This window comes from Cibotium barometz, chromosome 13, assembly GCF_041138505.1.
Source record: "Cibotium barometz isolate CiBa-2024 chromosome 13, ASM4113850v1, whole genome shotgun sequence".
Lineage (NCBI taxonomy): Eukaryota > Viridiplantae > Streptophyta > Polypodiopsida > Cyatheales > Cibotiaceae > Cibotium > Cibotium barometz.
The window spans coordinates 42,127,649-42,150,368 of NC_141058.1; the positions used below are offsets into that span (position 1 = coordinate 42,127,649).

The window sequence follows — 22,720 nt, forward strand, 5'->3', positions numbered from 1 at the left end:
GACTCTAATTGGGCCCTCTACAAGGCAAAATCATTAAGTTGTAAGCATAGCTTGTAGACGTTTTTAAATATATTGGTATAGCTTAATAAATAATAGGCTATGGTGGGGGTATTGAATCCTTTCATGAGGCCTCTCTATCCAATCAATATTGTACTTTTGATAAAATTTTAAAGAAGAATTCACAAATATAAATAATCTAAATATCTCATTATTATTGTTCAATTATACTTTTGATAAATTTTTAAAGAAAAATTCACAAGAAGTGACAAGGGAGCAAGCATGTTCTCATTGCAGCTCAACCCATTAAGCCTTCTCTCTTTATCAAATGCTTCTCTTATGCAATGGAAGCGTGGAGAAGGCCAAGCTAACAACAGTAAGGGGCACCCATTTTCTGAGTTCGGAAATCCATGGGCACAAGCGCAAAGGAGGCCATCAACCCTTTTGGATGAAAAAGCTCAAAGATGGAGGATTTCTGCTGCAGCCTCCTCATTTGACAGCCTTTCTGGTGTCCCCAAGGTCAACACAGCCTACAAGAGAGTGGCAGACTGCCTTGTCTTCCCCGCCCTCCCAAGACGCAGAAAGCCTCGTGCCCTTATCCATTTTATCGGAGGTGCTTTCATTGGAGCCGTGCCTGAAGTCACTTACAGGTGATTACAATGCAATCCATTAATTATTTGCTCTTGTATTTGGCTTTTCTTGTTGTGTCATTTGCCTCTTAGGGGAGCTACAGTCTATAGTATGTGAAGAGGAATGCCCACAGAGGCATGGATTAGTGCTTTAGAGGTTAAAATTCCAAATGCGGTTTTGCCTTAGGATGCTTAATCCTTCCTATTAGCACATTTGCAGATGAACTTTCTTATAAACTATGGAACATGTTGCTTTTGTGTTAACAATCTTAACATAAAATTCTATGCTTTCAAGAAATTTAGCAAATAAACCCTCCTAGGAAAGCAGTATGATGTTAAGGAAATGATGTAGAATTCCCACCACATACATAGGGTGACACAGAGAATTATACATAGTAAATAGGTGCTTGGTCTCAATGCCCCCCTCCCCCTCCCCATCCACCACCCCCCCCCTCCTCCCTTCTTCTGCAAAATATTTCCTTTCTGACCGTTAAGGAAGTACAACATTGCTGAAAGATAGTACAAGGTGTGCCTTGTTGGGAATCAAGGTCTCACTTGTGTGTGAACCCACTCTTATGAGTGTGGCAGTGTGTAACTGTGTGTTTATGTGTGGACCACCTCTTAGAGGGGCAAGAATTATATCTAGATACTTGTGTGTGCTTTGACATAAGCAATGATGTCAGAAGGTGAACCTTTGACCTATAAAGGTCTAGTACTTGTTTGAAGAAATACAACAATCACTTCATTTAGTCGTGTACTTCACTCTCTCTCTCTCTCTCTCTCTCTCTCTCTCTTTACTCCAAGGCCATAGCCATGTACCTCTTCGACCGTCCATAGGTGCAGCTCTAGTTTTAACAGTTGGTATCAGAGCAGGACCATTGTTGACAATTGGCGGGTGAGCCACTTGCAACGCTTCTCCCATCGGCTGTTTGCTTCCACCATCGACCCCCTGTTTGCCAATCTACATCGCCTTCCTTAGCTTCATTGATAGTGCCTGTGGCACCTTTCAAAGCTGTGTCCTGATCAGCGGAACCTTACTCGACTTCAACAACTGCCAAGAGCTGCCTTTGATTAGCGCTACCCATGCCTCTAACAACTACACCTCCTCAATGCCACGCGACCATGTGTGTAGCCACTGCTCCGCATCGACATGCAGCTACCCAATCAATGCCACCTTGATGTTATGTACTTAGCACTAACCCTTGGGGTTAGGGACTAATCCAATAGGGTTAGGGGAGCCCTGGGACTAGGGAAAGCAGGTGGATTCAGGTGAATAAATCCAAGGTTATTGGCTATTTATGAGTGGACTGTTATTTATAGTAGCAATAAGCACTATATAAGTGAGTCTTGGGTTATTATTGATTCACTGTGGTCTAGACCTGGACCGAGAGGCTTACTCTTGCCATGGACATGTCGGATCACGGGTAGTCTTGCTGAGGGCCCCTATGGGCAGGCATTGGTGGTATGGGATGCGAGGGTTGATTGGCATGGACTCGTGGGGGTGGAACCTTAGCTCCCAGCTCGGGGGAAGTTTGCGGCACGAATCTATGGTTGGGTGGTGAGCTTGCCTGCACCCCCTTTTATTTGGTTTCTCTAACCTTATTTATGCTTGTATATTAGGTGATCCTTGTTGGGAGGAGTCCGTTTTAGTGCACATCTATCTTTAAAAAGGCCCTTTTTTTTGGAAAAAAGCACTTGGGTGTTTTTAAAGCCATAAAAGGGAAGGCCTTAGGCCCTTTCTACTCAGCCCATTATGAAATCGAGTGAAGATAAGCCCGTTGCGACAATTCGCAGCCGGATCTTCATCTCTCATGCATGGTGTACAGGTGGGTCACCTTATTTTGCATGCTTTTCTTTGGTTTCTCACGTGGAACATATGTTGTTTCCGCGGCTTTTGTGAATTTTCAGAAACGATCATGTAGGTATCTTGTAACAGCAGACCTTTCTTCTCCCTTTACCATGGTGGCACGACTCCACTTTGTTGATGATGTTTCTGACCATGAAGAAGATCGTCCTTTGGGGTCATGGGAACACGTGGAGGTCCAGTAGGAGGTGGTCAAGGGGGTTGAGAAAGCTTACTTCAAAGAGTAGATGGCTCAAATTTGGGCAGAGTTTCGGGAAGAGATCGAGCTTTTGCGGGATTAGATAGTTATACTTCAGGCGATGATCAGTGTAGCGGCTCCTGCAGGAGTGGCATCAGTTGCTTCTTCGTTCGCACGCGAGGCTTTTGCGGGTGAGAAAAAGGAGAAGACCTAGGAGGTGCTTGACTCTTGGCTCAACCGTTGGATCGTACACTTTGAGTTTAACCCGTTCCTGGAAGCCTAGAAGATTCAGATGGTTCGGGGTCTCCTAAAGAGAGAAGCCGTGGCATGGTGATAGGAATAAACCGAGTACTTGGGCATATTTTGAGACAATGTTTCGTGATGAGTTTCTCCAAGCGGAGAGTGAGTTTAATATAGTGGCCAAGTTTATGGACTTGGACACGAAGAACTTGTCTTTCGCATGTAGTTGCAGAGATTCAGAGAGTTGCAGTCCCAAGCGGCACACATGGATGCCACAACGTTGTGTGGGTTTTTTATCCGTGGGTGTTCACCAAAATGAGCATACTTCCTTGCATGAAAGAAGTGGGAGAGAAGAGAAGAGAGATTATGCAAGGGTCGGTTCGGGAACAAGCACTTAGCCAATCCTAATGAGGGTCAACTCCTCGATGTGAAGAGAGACTACCCAAGGGTCGGTTCGGGAACACAAGCACTTAGCCAACCCTAATGAGGGTCAACTTCTCGATGTGAAGACGCTAGGGGCTCACTCCACCACCACTTGTGTAACACATGGTAAAGCCAGAAAATGACATTTTTCATTCTAGGCCCAAAGCCCATTCTGTCCATTACTTGAGCTATAAGGTTCCAATGCACTGTGTCAAAGGCCTTGGCTATGTCTACTTTCATGATGAGAATATCTTGCTGTGTATCCTTGGCATATTCACACAAACACACAGAGCATCACACACTTTTTTTTTTTGGTAATATCCTGTGCAGTATTTATATGCTCATAAATTTACAAGATGGGAAGTCTCCGAAGCGGAGAGTATCCCAAATGTCAGAAACATAAAGAGAAAAGCTCTAAACAAGAAGCATCCATATCACCCTCATGGCAGGCATCATATAAGGATTGCCGCAATGAGGCTCTGAAGGATTCATATGACTGGTGATTCTGCCGACCCAAGTATGCCAAATTATGCTCACTCCAAATTGTCCAAAGAGCCCAATATCTCACCCGAGAGAGAAATAGTGAGTATTGGGACAAGGACCGCATATATCTGCCAAAAAGCCAGAAATGTTTCCCAAATCTGTGACTAGGGAAACGGAGCCGAAGAAAATCTGAAATTCTCCCAAGAGGATCCTGGAACAAGGGCAGTGCCAAAGCAGATGAAGAACAGTCTCTGAGGGAGCCTGACATCTTAGACATGTGGAAGGTGCAATGTGACGTTTAGCAAGTATGACCCCCACTGACAATGTGCCTGTCAAACATCTCCAAAGAAAAAGTCTTTGTTTCAATGGCATTTTACACTTCCACAACATCCGGAGATTCTTCCGCCACCATGAGAGGGGCTTCCTTATATGCCACAGAGAATTAGCATGTTGATGAATCCATGGGGCAGGCTGAAGAAGCCTGTAGGCTTTGATGGAGGTTAAGGCAGGAAGGGGAATAGGATGAATGCATGTAGTAGATGGCTGCAATTGCCAATCCATAAGCCTGTCTGTGTCAGCCACGGGTGGAATAGGTAAAAAGGGATGCAATAAATCAGCAATTTTCTTCCATATCAACCTATGATGCATTCCCAATGCATAGATAGCAGTGGCCCGGGGAAAGGATAAGACATATCCCCGATCATCTACCACATCATGTATGTACCTAATTCCCAATTTCATAAGATTGTATGCCCGAACAGGTTCCTGTAAAGCAAGTGGAGTGTCAAAGATGGCACTCCAATGAATACTTTCTTTCCTCATCGAGTTTGTCTCCAAGCAATTATCAGGAGCCCATTTGACCTTAGAGAGAACTTGTTTCCAGTCAAGTATGAGGGCAGTAGAGAAAGGACAACCAGGTATCCTCCCTACAAATCTCCCAATCACAACCTCCCAATGATCCGTAATCCAATGACCATAAGCACAAGTCCTCATGTTGACACACATGGATGCTAACATACAAGTCCATGGCTGCTGTTGACGGAAGAAAGTATGCAACATTGTAGCCTTCCTTGCAAGTACATGATATTTTATATTGAGGACATTAAGTCCACCATGCATCCTTGGGGAGCACACCATTTCCATCTTCATCAGTCTCAATGCTTTTACAGCAGTTTTTGTCTTCCATAATATCTCCATAGCTTGAGACATAAAAGCTGAAATATCCCTGGAGGACCAATGCAGCAAGGGCAAATAGAACTGGACATAGGACATCACAATGGATTGTACTATTCTGAGCCTGACATGAAGATGTCAAGTAGAAATCTTCCAGTATTCCAGTTTATGTTGAAGTCTCTGGAAAATCCATTTTAACTGCTGCTTTCTGGTGATATGCCATCCTATGGGATATCCCAAATGCCTGACAATATCTCTGGAATGCACCACCTAACCCGGCCAAAGAATAGAATGCCAGTCATATTGTTTCAGGGAGAGTAATTTAGATTTGTCAAAATTGACATGCAATCCCGCTGCCAACCCATATAAAGAAAGAGTGGCCATAAGCATGCGAAGTTCCTGAGGAGAATTGTGTGGCATGAAGAAGGAATCATCAGCATATGCTTGTGCCAAAAAAGATGTAGCCCCTGGGATTTTGAGACCAGTCATCTGTCCTGTGTTTGTAAGATGATCAAGATACATCAAAAGAGGATGGGTCGCAATGACATAGAAGAGAGCACTGAGAGGGCAGCCCTGTCTAACTGATCGACCCAATATCCATGACCGAGACAGATGGCGCGCCCAAGAATGCACTGAGCAGTAGAGCCAGAATAAAGCCAGTAAACAGCATTTGCCATCTTGGGACCAAAGCCCAACTTTGTCATGATCTGAGAGATGAAATCCCATTGAACATTGTCAAATGCCTTAGCAATATCCACCTGCACATCTTGATGCGAATACTTAGCATATTCAATTGTAGTCAAGGCATTGGATATATTGTCATGGATTTGTCTTTGCGGCACAAAACCATACTGATGAGGATGAAGTCCTGCATGCAGTATCCTGTGAAGCCTATGTACAATCATTTTGGCAATAAGTTTGTAAAGTACAGGCATCAAAGTAATAGGCCTCCAATCTGATATATGATCACACAGATGTTTTTTGGGGACAAGCTTGACTATACCATGCTTCCAAGAGTGCGGCAACTGATTTTCTTGCCAGGCCACATTGATCATTCACAAAAGGACCTCTTTCAAATCATCCCAAAAAGAAATATAAAATTCCACTGTAAGGCCATCCCAGCCAGGGGACTTGTATTTGCTGAGGTGGAACAACGCATTATCAAGTTCTGTGTCAGTAAAAGGCCTCTCCAAAGTAAGAGCATCATCCATTTCAACTATTCCAGAAACATATTGAAGAAATTCAGTCCTGGCATCAGTCACTTGATTTGATGGGGAACCAGGAGCAGAAAACAATTTCTGGAAATAATTATGGCATTTGTCTTGGAGATTTGAGAAAGAGTGAGTCCAAGAGCCATCCAGTATCCTAACCCTTAGACATGAATTTTTATTTCGAGTAGCATGCAAGCCCTGGAAAAAGGATTTTGAAGAGCAGCCCTTATCCATGAGGGGCTTCATTCTTGCCCTAATCTGCCATTTGTGCAATTTCCTCTGATCATTAACAGTAAGTTTAAATTGTGCATGTGAAAGGGAATCCTTTTCTGAATCAGAGAGTGGCCTCGACTGAGAAAATTCAGTCAAATGTTGTGCTGTCCTTTTTGCCCATTTAACTTCATTCCTCCATTTTGTCATATGCCATTTGCCATACTCCTTAATGACATTCTGAATACGAGAGACGAAGCTGTCCCAAGCATAATTCATGTCCTCCTGGGCATGAACTGGCAAAGGATGAATGGCAAATCTGATCATTTGCTGAAAGTTGTGATGTTGGAAATAAGCCCGATTAACATGCAATAATCTACTGGAGAGAAATGGCAAATCATCCAGAGGCATGCCAAGCTGCAAATTCATCCACAATGGAGCATGATCTGACAAGCCCAATGAGAAATCTATAAGGAGATGAGGGCTAAAATTTACAAATTGTTGTGGATAAAACAAATACCATCTGTCAAGCCTTGCCCAATACGTAGTAAGTGCATTATGATGAAAAGTATATCCAGGGACTGACCCTTGGAGAAGTATCCATAAATCTTCAGCCTGCACAGAAAGAAGCATGTCATCCCATTTGTGCCTTTCCAATGATAGCATATGAGATCGTGAAGTGGTATTATCTCTAGGCAGAGGGGAATTATTAAAATCCCCACAGATGAATGCATTGGATCTCCATGGATATCTGCATAAAGAATCCCACAAAGAAGCCCTCATGGCAGAGGTTTGGGAGGCATAGACTGATGCAAACTCAAAAATATCACCATTAACATTGCATTGTATTACTATCCATCTGCCACTATTGTCATTGAAGGCCAACTGAGGCTGCAACTCATGTCTAACCAGTATGCATACACCTGAATAGGTAGCAGTACTAGCATAATATATATCATAGCCGTGCAAAAAACCATGTTGTCCAGCCATGGAGTGTTGATTATGCTCTTGCAAACAAACAATATCTGGCTGCATTTTATGTACATATATCCATAATAGCCTCCACTTTGAGACATTGCAAAGGCTCTGTACATTGTATGTAAAGCACTTAAGTGTTTGAAGCATGAAAAGGTATGTACAGCAGAGTGTGAGGATAAGAACCAGACATCAGAAAGGCTAGGCCTCTGCCTGCATAGGCTGCATGTCTTCATTGCCCATGAAAGACATAGCATTTTCCTCTTCTTCTGAATTACATATGGGGATGCCCTTCTTCAGTACGCCCACCCAATTTTGAAGGATAGGAGCAGAGGCTGAAGTAGAAGTTTGTCCTGGTGAGGGAGAAGAAGCATCCCATTGACGAGATTGAAGGGGGCGTTGGTTCAATACAACCACCTTCTTGGGTTGTTTAAAACCGTCCTGATCAATCCCCACAGTTTCCTTCATCTTCTCTTTCCCTTTATCTTTTCCTTTTCCTGCAAGTGCGGGCACCTGATTGACTGATTTTGCATTCTTTGCTCCATTTGTATTTGCTGTCTTGACTTGCAAATTATCATTCTTTTCCCGGGTCTGGGGTGGGAAAGCATTTGGGGGGGGCTGATGCAGGACCATTGGGCATTCAGAGGCTAGATGCCCAAACTTGTGATGACAGGCAAAACAAGCACCTGCAAACACACCCCACTTCAATTCAAACACAGAGAATCACACACACACACACACACACACACACACACACACGCATGCACGCACGCACGCACACAGAGAAGCCTTAAGGCTAGGTGGAAGCGACTAAGAACAAGGAACACTCGCCTACATATAGGCGAACCAGGGGAAGAGACGAACCAATGGTGAGCAGGACCGAAATAGCGGCTATACACACAAGCGAAGGCCTTTACTCTAGCGCGTGCACAGGCCTTGGTGAGCAGCATGCAGAAGCAGTCACTGCCCGGAACACACGCATGCGCGTGCGGGCGCGGACACACGCACGTGCACGCTAGAAAGAGATGGGCGGTTAGCACAGGAAGAGCAAGACCTTGCAAGGGCGAAGGGCTCACACAATGCACATGCACACGTGCACGTGGTTGCACAGAAGGTCGCACACGTTACACGTAGATGCTCGGCATGTCTCACACTAGCCTGTACTCCATGATAAACACATACTCTGACACACTTGTAATGTGTTGCTCACGTTTTCCCAAAACGTGGAGAAGAAAACAGCCACCATAAGCATAAATTGACCAACTATGTGTGTGTCCAAAGGTAAAATTCAGGTCCACCATAAGCATAAATTGACCAACTATGTGTGTGTCCAAAGGTAAAATTCAGGTCCACCCATTTGTGTATGCTCAAAGCCCATAAAAATATCCTCCACTTAAATCAGTGTGAACAGATAACCTTATAAACCATTCATAAAAGAAAAAGTCCGCCATGCTATACATAGGAAGTCGGGACTCGGCCTCTTTCTGGGGGGGAGGGGGGGGGTGGGGGCGGTGTGGTGAGATGCAAAAGTGAAAGGATATCTCTCTCTCTCTCTCTCTCTCAGGCGGCTCATATGTGCACTGGCCAACAGCCTTCTCCTTTCGCGTGTTCTGGGGCTGCCCGCTAGTAGTGGACAGCAGGCCGACCACTGCTGAGCAGCTTTCCTCCTCTGTTGGCCGCCTTCAAAAACTTGCCACCTGCAGGCCACACATACAGCTGTACAGAAAAACTTCATGAGCACACGTGAGAAGCATCCTTGCGAGGGCGACAGTCATTTGAGCAGTTTTCTGCTGGTCGTTTACAGGCTGGTCCACAGCAGGTTGTGTTTTGACTTCCTTTAGTCGCCTACAGGGTTCACACAATACAGCGTCTTCTCTTACAAAGTGGGACCATCATCTGATCATCATCATGCAATCTATGGAGCTAAAGCCCCGGTAGGGGGAGGGGGCCATCAAGGATATCGAGCATGGGGTTAGCCTATAAAGGCTTTGGAGATCCGCCGGGCGTGGGAAGGTTTGCTCTGTGTGAGAGAGAGAAAGAAAGAAAGAAAGAGATATATTAAGCGTCTACTAAAGACCCAATGGGCCTATGAGACCAAAGTGATACAATAATGTCCATGACATATCTCATCATGGAATGCAAAATAAAATTAGTGCAACCATTAAAATTGAAGGGGGAGGGGACAGGGTGTTTGTGGGAGCAGCAGAGGGTGGTGATGGGAGCAATCAGAAAAAAGGGGGGAAGGGTGGGCGCCTCAGAGCGAGGGTGGAGGGGAGTGAGCTGGGTCGCTAGGCAGCAAAGAGAGGAGGGGGACGGAGGCTGGTGCATGCTGGCAGGGAAGCAAAACACGCACCGGGCTGGGAGGGGCACGGATAGGAACGTGGAAGCTCCAGCTTCTACTGTGTATACATGCTCAGTCCACAAGGACTTTCTCATAGGCTTTGGGAGCTGTTGATAATAGATAATCTATCAGTTCACATTTTCAATTGCATTAAAGATGTCAAGAAGGCACTGGAAAACAGTCTAAAGCTAAGCTAAAGGTAAGCAAGAAGAAACTAGTTGAGACACAATGAACAGTTTGCCACGATGTACCTCTTGATGATCCCAAATGCAAGATTTTGAGAATGATGAACCAAATACAAAAGATGAAGACAATGAGCTTCTTACATAATTTATATAACCAACACTCAATGACTATTGGATTTTATCTTTTAATATGGTATCACATTGAGAAGATTGGGAAATACCATGACACGTGTCAAATGCCTATCAAAATTTATGTAAATATAAAGATAATTTGAGAACTGCATGCCACATGGCAAAAAATTCGTCACTGCCCGACTATGTCATTCTAATACATATAAAGATTTGTAGTAGATGATAAAGCAAATGAGGTCCTCTAAGCTGTATGTTTTTGACCAAATTCCTGCACTGATTCGCATGTTTTTTGACAGCTTGTTTATCGAACTTTTGACGCGGCAGGATTTTCTGGTCATAGCAACTCCATATAATGTGACGTTTGAACATGTTGTAGCTGCTGAAATGGTGCACTACAAGTTCCAGTATTGCAGGGAAGCTCTTGTGAATGGTGGATTCTCACTTGGCAGTCTCAGTCCCGAAGACATCAGAAGGCTTCCAGTTTTCAGTATCGGGCATAGGTGTGTGTGGACCTAGAAAAGAATGTGCTAATAATCATGCCTTTACCCTTGATGTATTGTGTTGAGTCCAACTATTGCGTTTTCAGTAATGGAGCTTTATTGCAGCTTCTGATAGGATGCATCACACAGGAGGGTCTTCCGAAGGTCAGCCCCCCTTTTTTGTTTTCTTGTCCCTGCATTAGGACGTAGCTAAGAGTTTCAGTCTTCTCCTTAAGTGTTTACAATGTTATTAGTGGACTGTTGAGCTGTAGACAATCTCAATTCACATGGGCTTTTCTTGTTGTCATGTAATAGATGTACCTTGCCAGATTTTTTAGGTCTCTCAGCAACCCCATATGGAATACTAAGTGGACACGAAAGTTGCGAAGTATTGCGGGCATTTGGGATTTTCGTTAAGCAAGATTTCTATATTTTTTTAGCATTTGGAATTTTTTTCTCAAGTTTTTTTTTTTTTGGGGGGGGGGAGAGCATAAGAAATATGTGGCAATGGCTCTCACATGGGGGAAATTTGCAACAATGGATCCATCTTGGGCTCACAACTTGCGGATACCATCCCTCCGTCTGTGTGGGCCTGGTATCTCAAAGAAATCCCTGGTGATGTCCCTGTCTCCTACGTGGGTCCAAAAGGAGGCTCTGGCATGGTATTTGTTCTCCACCCTCCACTCCTCGATGGAACCGAGCTATGTATGGGCGGTAGCCAACTTGGCCTCAATCCATGGGCTATCTGGTGAGCTTACTGAAGTTGCTGCAAGGAAGCGAGGCTCTAACAGATGGTCCTCTCTTGCTCTTGGAAGCCAACCAATCTACTTTGTGCTGCCTCCTGTAATAAACTGCTGATCTCTCCAAGGCCTGCATCCAAGGCACCTACGGCTGATCATGAGTGAAAATCCAACCTCTCCAAGGCCTGCATCCAAGGCACCTACGGCTGATCATGAGTGAAAATCCAACCTCTCCCAAATCTCCTCTCTCTTGTTGTATATGTTGGAGTCTTGAATGAGGCTGTTAGGGATCTGGGTGCTCAAAATTCAAATGTCTGGCGTGCCTCTAGGAATAGAATAACTGGTGCATGATCGGAGAAAGTGGTGCCTTCTAGAATACCAATCATGCCACCACGTCCACAAGCCCACTCATCTACATAGAACCGATCTAATCTGGACAGGTTAGGGTCTATACTCATCCTATTGGGTCTCGAGTAGCCATGACTCCCGGGGGCCGGGGCTATGACCAAACTCTGGTAAATGCCAAGGGTCGTGTTCCCTCAAAGCCAAAATGAACTCCTCCCAAGCTGAGTACTCTGTGCTTGAAACTATAGTCACCATGCCACCTCCGAGTCTATCCTCTGTTGACATGTTGAAGTCCCCACCCATACACCGGGGGGGGGGCGGACCACAAGAGGCGCCATCTTGGAGGACAAGCTCTAGTAAGGTGTCCCATCTGCTAGTAAATGAAGCATTGGCTTGGGAGGTTGGAGTACTCAACTCTTTGCAGAATAGGATCTCCTAGGAGGCAAGGAATAGATATGGCATGATGAACTGACTTCGGAGAGGCTATGCAGATACGAAGGGATGGAACCCCGGCCGTCCGAGCTAGAACCGAAGTGGCTGTGGAGGGAATTCCATCTCTCCCAATACCACCACTTATCACCGGGAGGAGAGGAAGGTATTCCTTCCTGAGACTAGGAAAGCAAACTATCATTGGAAAGCCTGATATGCTAGCTTGAGGGTCGGATGTTGGGTCGAATCCATGCTGCCACCTTGCAAAGAAGGCTTGGGCTGTAGGCAGTGTGACGGGGCTCAGCTGCATGACTCTATCCGATGATGGAGGTGAATCAAACTCAACGTGGTGGTAACCATGCCACAAGGGATGAATATCAGAGATCTTTTTAGGCTCGCCAAGAAGGCTTGCCTAACAGATCCCTGAGCTGTCCATGTGCCAGGTGGCTACCCACAATCTTGCAGACCAAGGTAGAGGCCTCTAGAGATGCGACTGTCGAAGCGAGGAGGTGGGAGATCCGCTTCTCAGAAAGAAAGGCAAGGGACGGCAGCCTCAGTCGGGGATGATGGAGCTGTTGCCATGGAGTCCTCCTGTAGGTTCGAAGACCAGAAGTTGCTGAAACTTGCCTTAAACACAAAACTGCCCGAAAGCTGAAAGCACCTCTTAGGGAAATGAAGATGAGGATAGGGAGGGGTGGATGGAAGGGGGGAGCGAAAGGCTGGAGAGGCGGAAGCACGGAATGCAAGGGGAGGAGCTGGGTGGCGCTCAGAAAGGAGGCGGCGGCGGTGCAAGGGAAGGCGAGCAGGTGGGCAGGAGGCAGGGCTGCACGAATGGAAGAAGGGGGTTAGGAGGCTGGGTGGTGCGAAGGGATGGCGGAGGGGGAGAGCACAGTTGGGAGGCGCCACGGGGGAGGCAGAGGGCAGGGTGGCGCTAAGGGAGAAGGGCTCAGGCGGAGGGTAGCAAGGCGGGAAGAAGCGCCACAGGGAGGAGGTAGGCGTGGCGAAGGAGGGGGGGCTGCGCACAGCAAAAAGGGGGGTGCGCAGAGGTGTAGTCGTGAACGGGGGGAGCTGCAGCTTCAGCTGTTCCAACAAACTATTACCGTGGAAAACATATGATGCCTTACTTATTTCGAAAATTGCAGAAAATGTGAAACTGTTATGTTCCTCGAGGCCTCACACATGTTTATGTTCCTTTTGGATTGCATTGGAGGAGTTTTGCCTATGTAGGGGCTCTCATTATCTGGCTCAAACCTGTTGGTTTTTGGATTAGTGACTTGCAAAGAGTCAATTGGTGTGTACAGCTCGGATTTGCTTGGATTGATAGCGGCTGTACTGCTAGATATTTGGGTGTCAAGTTGGGGTTGATATATTGGCATCTGCACAACACTTTGCACCAGTAGTTCTAAACACAAGGAAGAAACTTCTTTGTTGGAGTTCTAGGAGATTGGACTCCAGAGCCTTCATGCTTAATCAAGTACTATGACTTATATTATGAACTGAATGATCTGCTTGACTTCTGGAAAATGATGCCTATTACTTATATATGTGTGGAGGAAGCTGGTTGGCCAGCACAAGTGCTGTCGGCCAGGTTTGGACAAGTATTATTCATAATAATATTCCTTGAATGCCGCGTTTTGAACTGTTGGTGCCCAAACACATGATGGCCATTGCGTATGACCTGGCCGCCTGCTGTGAGGGTTCCTGATCTGCTGGCTGCGGACTGCTGCCCAGTGGCCTGTATGGCTGCTGACTGGTCTCCTACACCCTCCAATGATGATGGTAATGCTGTTGATGGTGATGTTTCTGATGTTGATGATGATGATGCTGATGGTTCTGCTGATGATGCTAATGCTGATTCTACTGATGGTAATGAAGTTGATGCTAAATGCTGACTTAATTAGGGATTAATGCTGTTCATGCCGAGGATTAGACATGGCACGAGCGTGTACGTGACAATCAAGTATTGCTTGCCTTGGCTTGGTTCATTGCCTCATGTTGGGGTTTCTCTCATGGATGCATTGGGTAGTTGTGGAGATTGATCCACAATTTTCTATGGTCAGTTTTGGATGGTACACTTGGTTGACACTTGGGAGAGAGTTGCGTGGGAGATACTGGATAACCTCCCATTCCCAAAACTTGTCCTTTGCAAACATTTAGACATCTTAGAATCCAGCAGACTCCTTTCATACCCAGAAATGTCCGGGCGTGTGACTCGTCACCCAATCAATGGGGGTCTTGCCATATTATCCACATACAATATGTTTCGATCATCATAATGATATACAAATGATTTCAATGAAACATGATCCCGTTAAACCTGGCCAATATCTTGTGTAGGTACAAACACTTTCCCTCAATGCACATTGGCCAAGTTTGCAATTAATCAACTGAGGAGAAAGCCAAATAGTAACCAAGATAGAAAATCTACATAACCTCAGCTGTAAAAATGGCAGTATAGTTGGTACAAATGATGGAACCGTAGGTACAAATGATGGTACAGCCACTACAAGTCGGGGCCTGAAACTATTTTTGAGGCGCTGCCAGAAATCGTCTATAAAGGGTGAGGTACTCCGTGTGCCTGCCAATGGGGAAGGGCTGCTAGGGTACCATCAACTGTTTGCAGAAAGATTCGTTTGCCCAGTCGGACGGAGTACACGAAGAATGGTACATTGTGGTCGACAGAGAGGAGTATCAGGGTCGTGCCACTGCCACTCAACTGAACATGTGCAAGGGGTATGTTCTTCCAAAGCCACAGGTGCAAGGTTGTGACGGCCCTGACCTCAGGAGGGGTAGGATCGGTGGACCTCTTCCTCCTCTTATGATCCCACAACTTGAACCCATTTCGGGGGGGGGGGGGGGGGGGGGGGGGGGGGGGGGAAGCTCATTTCTGAGTGTCCACTTAGAATGGGTGAGCTGCCCATGGGGGCCCACCTCCAATGTGAGCACGGTGAATCCGTGCGCCCGTGTCTAGGAAAATGAAGCCATCCAAGTGGAAGAGGGGGGGGGGGGGGTGGGGATGTTCCTTTGGTGGAAGAAGCCAATCTAGAAGAATGGCTGAATCCATGTCGAGGTTCATGGATGAGGCTCTCCTCAAGCGCTGGAGGCGTGCCATCTGGGTTTGCTCTGCGAGTCGTTGGAAGCTCTTCCAGGAGCCAAAGGTTTGGGCAGGTCCAGTACAGAGCCTGCCCCAAGAGAGATCGGGCCTCCACCAAGTGTCCCGACTGTATGCGAGAAAGGGAGTTCCAGGCTAGAAGTTGCTGCTCCATGATCCTCCTCCGATGCAGGAGGGACTGAAGCAAGGCTGGGCAAAAGAATCCAAACATGTCTTTGAAAGAGGGGCTGTACTCGTGCAGGGGACCTTCCCCCATTGGGTGCTGAAACAAATTTTAAAATATTTCCCACAAAAAATAAATAAACAAAGCCTGCTACGAATTTATTTCATATGTATATATATCTTTGGCATGTACTGTCCATCAATTGAAGTTTTTTGTTCTTCTTACTTTTCTTTCAAAGAAATGCTAACAAGATTTTTAGGCCATTTTTAATGCTTTCTAAAATTGCAATTTTTTAAGGTACATGGATTTTTCCTCAAGTAATTGCACATCTTTTTTAATCGATTTGGCTTCTCATTTATATATCAGTTGTGAGTGGCTGATTTTTATCGATCACAAGCTAGTATTAAAGGGGTTAAGACCAAATAACCAAAACCACTTCTTTTGTATGGTTATTGAGAGCAAGCAACTGAGTAGAATAAATGATTTGAAAGAAACCCTTTTGATGTAGCATAGTAATGTATAAGCTCGTTACCAAAAGAGTTTTCTCAAACCTTATAAGAACCTTTTGCTTGAAATTTTGAAAACACTAATCTTTGTTTATTTGTTTGTTTGTTTGTTTGTTTGTTTTTTTTGGGGGGGGGGGTGGGGTGGGGGGATTGCATTTAGGCGAATGCTGTCATTGCTTTTAATAACAAACCGGCAGCGGATGCAGTCCCTTATTTTGAACAGGTTTACATTTCTTTGAGTCTATGAGGTTACGTCAATTGTAGTTTCAGATTACAAGTTACTTTTGATTGAGGTTTAGGTTGTCTAGGATGAGGAAATTGCTAACCCTTTCTCATCGATTTATGCATCTTAGGTAGACTTTATTCTATTTGGCGACACATGCCATGCTTACAAGCATGGCTGTATCTGTTTAATGAGTTTTCTTCTTGTTTGTTTTTTATTTTTTTCTGTCCATGCAGCTAGGTCCAATCACAGTACAAATAGCCCCCATCATTGCAACATCGCCTCTTCTCAATCTTTCAAAAAGTTTTCCAGGTAACGTTCCCAATAAGAGCAAAAAATTTCCCAATTAAAGATCAAGAGTTGGAGGCTCCTTGCCTTACAGCACCCCCCCCCCCCTCCTTCTCCCGGCGCCCTCCCTCCCTTTAATGACACCAGCTAGGTGTGAACGTCCTTGGGCACCATCTCGTGAACAATGCGCACGCAGACACTTAAAATGTAATAACCACAATGCACAAAACAATTGAAAGATACATCATTGCACAAGATAATATGCAAAAGACAAGCATTGCATAGTGCACCACCACTATGGGGCCAAATGGGCCGACCCCGCGCCCCCGCGCCCCAGCGCCCCCCCCCCCCCCCCCTCAATATTGAAGTATATTATTGAGTATTTTAATATGTACAAAGTTCCAAGGGCTTGCCAGTGAGATAATCCAATGCAATGCAAATATGAAGACAAGTTACCCAAACAAAAGTGTGTTGGAGTAGATTGTCGATGTTGGACTCGTAATCAGTCGAAGTAGCCTAGCCACCAATCTCATACGCCTGGAGGGGAGTGAACGCAAAACTGTCATCCCGAGACCACACACAAATGGGTGCTCTTGTACTAGAGCCTCGCTCACACCCTCGCAGAGACTGTGGTGCAAGCTTCCCTGGTGCAAGTACACAAATAGGAACAAGTACAAGTACACAAACAGGTAGTAGTATGTGGTTTCCAATAGCAGGTATTCAAACAGATATACGCAGAGTCGGTTCACAACCAATACATCTAGTGCAACAGGTACTATTGTACGCACAGCAGGTACAGCAGGGTTTCCAGCAAGTATTGCAGGTACAGAAGGCTACACAGTAGGGTTTTCAGCAGGTACAGTAGGGTTTTCCAGTAGGTACTGCAGGTACAGTAGGCTACTGTAGGTACAATAGGGTTTCGAACAGGTATTGTAGGTATAATAGGGTTTTTCCAGAAGGTACTGCAGGGTTTTCTAGCAGGTATTGCAGGTACAATAGGGTTTCCAACAGGTTCTGCAGGTATAGTAGCTGTATACACAGAAGCTGTTTCAGCAAGTGCAGATGCAAGAACAGGGGTACAGCTGATGGTACGGCTAGTACAGCACCTTTGAGAGCAGGTGCAGTTGACAGCAAGTACAGGGCAGTCAGGAGAGTTTTTCTTTTTAGGTGTTGATTTGCAGAGAGAGCCCCAAGAGTGATGTTCTTCCTTTCCAATGTGAGAGAAAAAGAGAAGCAGTTGTGGGAGAGGTTGATGGAATGGGGTGGAAGGGGTTCCAACCCCCCTTTGACATGTGGCAGTGCCCACCTTTATAAACCACCCCCCCCCCCCATTAAAGAGGGCCACATGGGGCTTAAATGGTCTAGGGAGGTGTCCACAGTTTGGGCTGACCTTGGCCCCGGGCACTGGCCAGTGATGGGCAGTGCCCATTCGAGTTTATAGAGAAGAAATCTTTGGATATCTCATGGATATGATGCTTTCATGAATAAAGTCCACCTCTACTCCAAGGTGTGAATGAAGTGTAAACAGTAAAGGTTGTAAAACCTTTACAAGAATAAACAAAGGTTAAGTGAATACTTACCACCTGTTCGCATGCCACAAATCATGTCAAAATATAGGGCACTCGCACGGTTCATGGAGGACGTCCCCTACCCACGAACTGGACACGTCATAGCAGGTAGTCACATGCAAACAAGAGAAATCAGTTTCAAACAAGCAGAGATGTGTGCGTATGCATCATGCAATGGATACATCTACCGTTCTTGGAACCTGCAGATAGGAGGTCTTCCTGAGCACGGAACTTGCTCAGTGGGAAGCCTAAACTAGGATCCTTGATAGTGGGTTCCATGTCCTGACCACACAACGGGTGACATGAGGCCTAGCCAGCCTCTCGTACCTTGGCACGAAATAGAGAAGACGGGCGGCCAAATGGTGAACCCCCCCCCCTCTAAACAGTTGACCTCAATTGAAAAGCCTCCAAATATGCGTGAAGAAGTTGTGGGTAATCTTTGAAGTAGTCTTCATCAACCCATTTTGCATCGATAGGCAAATAGTTCTTGAACTTCACAAGGTATCGCCTGGAAAACTCACCAGCAGGTAGCTTTCTCTCCTTGTGAAACACAATCTGCTCAAGTTGAAGAACTTCTTGCTTATCAACCTCTGGTGGTCTTCTGTTTGACAAGCTCTTTTGGCTCTGGTCCCACTTACTTCCACAATAGACTCACATGAAAGGCATTGTGAATCTTCCAATGATCAGGCAATGCAAGCCGGAAATCAGCCTCATTGATCTGCTTGATCACCTTAAAACGACCGTAATACTTGGTAGAGACCTTAGGACATGCTTCCTCCTTTCCTGGCTTCTTACGGAGTCTTGCTTTCTCAAATTTCAGCAATACCAATCATTCTTTTTGATGTTCACCTCTCTTCTGTGCTTGTCAGCAACCCTCTTATGCTCATCCCATGAACAAGCAATGGCTGTTCGCACTTGTGCAAAGGCAATTTCAAGATCTCTGACATACTCATCAGCTACAAAGATCTCATTCTTAGTGCGTAGGATGGGTGGCAATATCACTTTGCCATGTACAATCTCAAATGGGGTCTTTCCCGTGGAGGCATGCACTGTGTTGTATGCAAACTCTAGTAGTGGTAGCTACTTCTCCCAAGCTGTTTTCTGATCTACAACATAACATTTGAGGAGATCCAACACAGCTGAATTTTCAGCCTCACTTTGCCCATCTGTTTTGGGGTGAAAAGCTGACGAAAAGTTCAGCTTAGCGCCCATATTGCCAAGCAGAGCTCTCCGAAAGAGGCTCGTAGTCCTGGGATCTCTATCCCCCACAATGGACTTAGGCGTACCATGGTGTTGAACACTTGTGCCACAAATATCTTGACCATATACTCAAGCATAATGGTCTTTCTGACCGGCAAGGAGCGTGCCTACTTGCTAAACCTGTCAACAATGGTCTGAATAGCATTATTGCCTTGCTGAGTGTGAGGCAAATCCATGATAAAGTCCATTGCAATACTTTCCCCCATGGCTGTGAGGAGATAGGCAATGGTTGCATAGTCACAGGAAACGGCCGTTTCAGTCCCTAGAAACGTGTTTCTCTGTTTCAGGGCCCCATCCGTTTCTATGGCCGTTTCTCGTTTCCCAAGTGCTATTGTCACAGGCCGTTTCCACCCCTAAAAACTCGTTTCACCGTTTCCATTCCTCGATTATTTCCGTTCTCGTTTCTTGTTTCTGGTGACTATGAACGGTTGAAGCAAATGGAGCCTTTGCCTGTCAAACTTGACCCTCTGGCATGTGAGACATGCACGTACATATGCCTCAATATCCTTGTGCATACTTGGCCAAAAGAAATAGCGCTCAATCATGTGCGTAGTAGGCATGATACCTCTATGTCCTGCATATGGAGGAGCATGGCACTCATCCATAACCTTTTGCCTCATGTTTGACACAACACATAGCCAGTTATCCTTCATGAGATACCCCTCTTTGATCACATAAGAGGCATGTACATGTCTAGCTCCACTAAATCAGTCCATATATGCCCAAAATCAGCATCTGTATGGTACAATTCACGCATGGCAGGTAAGTCCGCATGTGAGGCAATTGAAAGAAGGTCGATAAACCATCTTCTTCTGGATACTTACCACGGGGTAGTGGAAGGAGTGCCTGTCTCACCTTATGAGCCGAAAATGAAGCATCAAGAGATATCCTCATCGCTTCCGTGATTAGCTGTGGTATGGTGTCCTACTTCTGTTGTGCTCTCTCTCATAGGAGAATGAGGCTCAACAGAGAGTAGTTGGCAATAAAAGTCGGATGCAATCTTTGTCACCATAGTAGGATCTGAGTGAATAGTACTGTGAGCATCTTGCAACTGTCGAACACTTTCTTTGCTAAAAGATGGATCATGAGTAGCAAAGAAGCGTTTATTATATTTGCCACCCATCTGGATCCAAAATGATTCCTGAGCATGCTATTGATACTCTGCCTTCTGCTGCAACTCAATCTTGACAGTGCAAAGAGTATCTGCACTCCAAAGGGCATCATGATGCTTTTCATGCTCCCTCTACAAGGCTGATAACCTGCATTTGATAGCCCTCTCATGATCAATAATCTCCTGTCTCCTCTATAAGGCCATCTTGTGGTAAAAACCACTGATCATTTGCAATGCATGTGCAACACATTGTGGGCTGTCAGAGAAGTCTGGGAACTGTTTTTGGACGTGGACATATCATGGATTTATTGCATGTGGATGTCCTCGGGCTGGTGGATGCCCAAAAATCCTAGGATGGGTGTGAATCTCACAGTATGGTTCAATTTGTGCATTCATAAGCATCTTAGATTCTTATGGGTTTTGCACAGAGTGAGTATAAAAACAAGCCCTTAATTTAATATTTCATTATGTCCTCTCAACTTGTAATGTGTAGGCACCAAAGTGGCGAGGACCAAATGGTATAAGGTTCCAAGGTTATTGAAGACACCAACATTATTGGGGGCCAACTCCACAATTGAAATTGCTCACAAATGAGTCATAACCCCAATTATATAGCCACATGACTAGTTCACACTGCTATAAGAATTGTCCGACGGACCTCTAACACTAGCCACATTATGTTCACATAACACGGGACATAACATTCGGCACACTAGAATCAAGTAGTGTGTTGGAGTTTCTGCCAGAAGAGGAGAAGGATTTTATAGACCTCGAACCGGATGATCAAGAAGAGCATGAGTTGGTGCTTCACAAGAAATTGATGAATGATGATACAGTTGCAAAAATCAAAGGCAAAGTTTTTGAGATCATTAGAAAAAAAGATTATGAATCTTAAAGGAATGTCTACATCCTAACCGTATGTAAACATCTCGAAGATACAAGAGCCGTACTTAATATTAGGGTAATATTGGGTAGCCAAGACCTAATTTTGCAATTGATGATAGCGAAAAAAGAAAAAGAAATCTTGAATAACCTACAAAACAAGATTGAGAATTCTACCCTATTATTGGGCGAGAGGACAATCTATAAAAGCTCGAATGAGCTTTTGAATTGACTGACCAATAACAGATCAGAGAACATGGGAGACAAACCGATTTCGCTCTGCAAGGATAATCTGCAAATAACTAATTCTAGCTACACTCGATGTGTATACAGTTGAAATACTGACAATCTATGCTCTAGGTCAAGTGTTTAATGATGTTAATGATGTGGGACAACACATGGGATGATTTAGAACTTTTCGAAGCAAGTGGCACCAAAAATACGAATTCTTGCACTGATCGCGAGAGATTAAAACTTGTCAATGATCATAACTATGACCATGAGAGTTGGTTCAACAGTTTAAGTAAAACAGGCGGAATTCTTTGTGACAAAGCTTACATACAAAGCTACCATACTAATAAGCACGATTTACTCCCCATCTTGAATTCTTGGACCTTGCTAGGTGAGAGGCCGTCATGGATACATGGACGACTCTCCGAGGGGAGAAGATATACCTAGGGGATGATCTTAACCAAACCCTGGTAGAGCACAGACGAGCAAACAAATGCCCAAGGTGCACGTGGCCCACAAGGTAGGAAGTGGGCAATATATAGGGACGGGCGAATCATCATCACATAGCAGTGTCCCAAATAGGGGCGCAAAGTCTGAGGGGCCACACACCTAGAGTTGGCATTTTTGGATTGCAATTCGCACGCTTGGGTGAAGTTCTCCTTTTAGGGGACTTCAACATCAAGACTCAGAGCGAGCAGGCATCTGTCTATGACCAGGGAGAGCCGACCATGCAGGGCAGTGGCTTGAGTACAATGGATTATGTGATGGGATCTCCGGCTTTAGTCACATCCATACATGCCTTCACCATTCCTACCCCCCCCCCCCCCCCTTGGAGCCGACCATGCCTATCTCTCCTTCAACCTCAGCTTTTCCACACCATCCTCACCACCATTACCCATCTCTCACTACACCCAGATTCGCTACCACCATGATGGGGACTCGACTTACAAGTTACTCCATAGTTGTCAGGTACGATACCATACGGTTCGTACGATACGATATCGTACGGGAAAATACGATACGATATATATATTTTTTTCTTATCGTACGATAGAATACGGTGTTTTAAAAGAATATTTATAAACTTAGGTATTTCCAAGTCTAGATATGGAGTATTTTAGAAAGGAGGGAAGCATCATAGTACAGAGGAAGCTCAAACAACCATAGATAAGCAAAAGAAAGACCAATAACTACCAAAAAAAGTAAAATTTTTGGGGAATTTTTTTTTCTTGAAAAAATCCGTACGAGTACTCCGTCCATCTCTACTGACATCTAACATGTGTAGACCCCAATCTCCCACTAGTCGATCTCACCTCTCAGCTCACACAATCTTACACCCCTC

General features: G+C 45.1%; 1 protein-coding gene across 2 annotated transcripts in view; it reads left to right on the plus strand.

Moving 5' to 3' along the window:
- Positions 1–223: 223 nt before the first annotated feature.
- Positions 224–22,720, plus strand: part of LOC147632699 (initiation factor 4F subunit (DUF1350)) — a 44,230-nt gene continuing 21,733 nt past the window's right edge. Inside the window, exons 1-5 of one of the 2 annotated variants that reach the window (XM_086807526.1) lie at positions 224–647; positions 10,338–10,541; positions 10,628–10,685; positions 15,976–16,038; positions 16,275–16,350. In XM_086807526.1, the coding sequence (XP_086663652.1) occupies positions 280–647; positions 10,338–10,541; positions 10,628–10,685; positions 15,976–16,038; positions 16,275–16,350 (769 nt within the window). In that variant the 5' untranslated portion in view covers positions 224–279. The remainder of the gene's footprint in view (positions 648–10,337; positions 10,542–10,627; positions 10,686–15,975; positions 16,039–16,274; positions 16,351–22,720) is intronic. The other variant, XM_086807527.1, reaches the window with a different exon arrangement.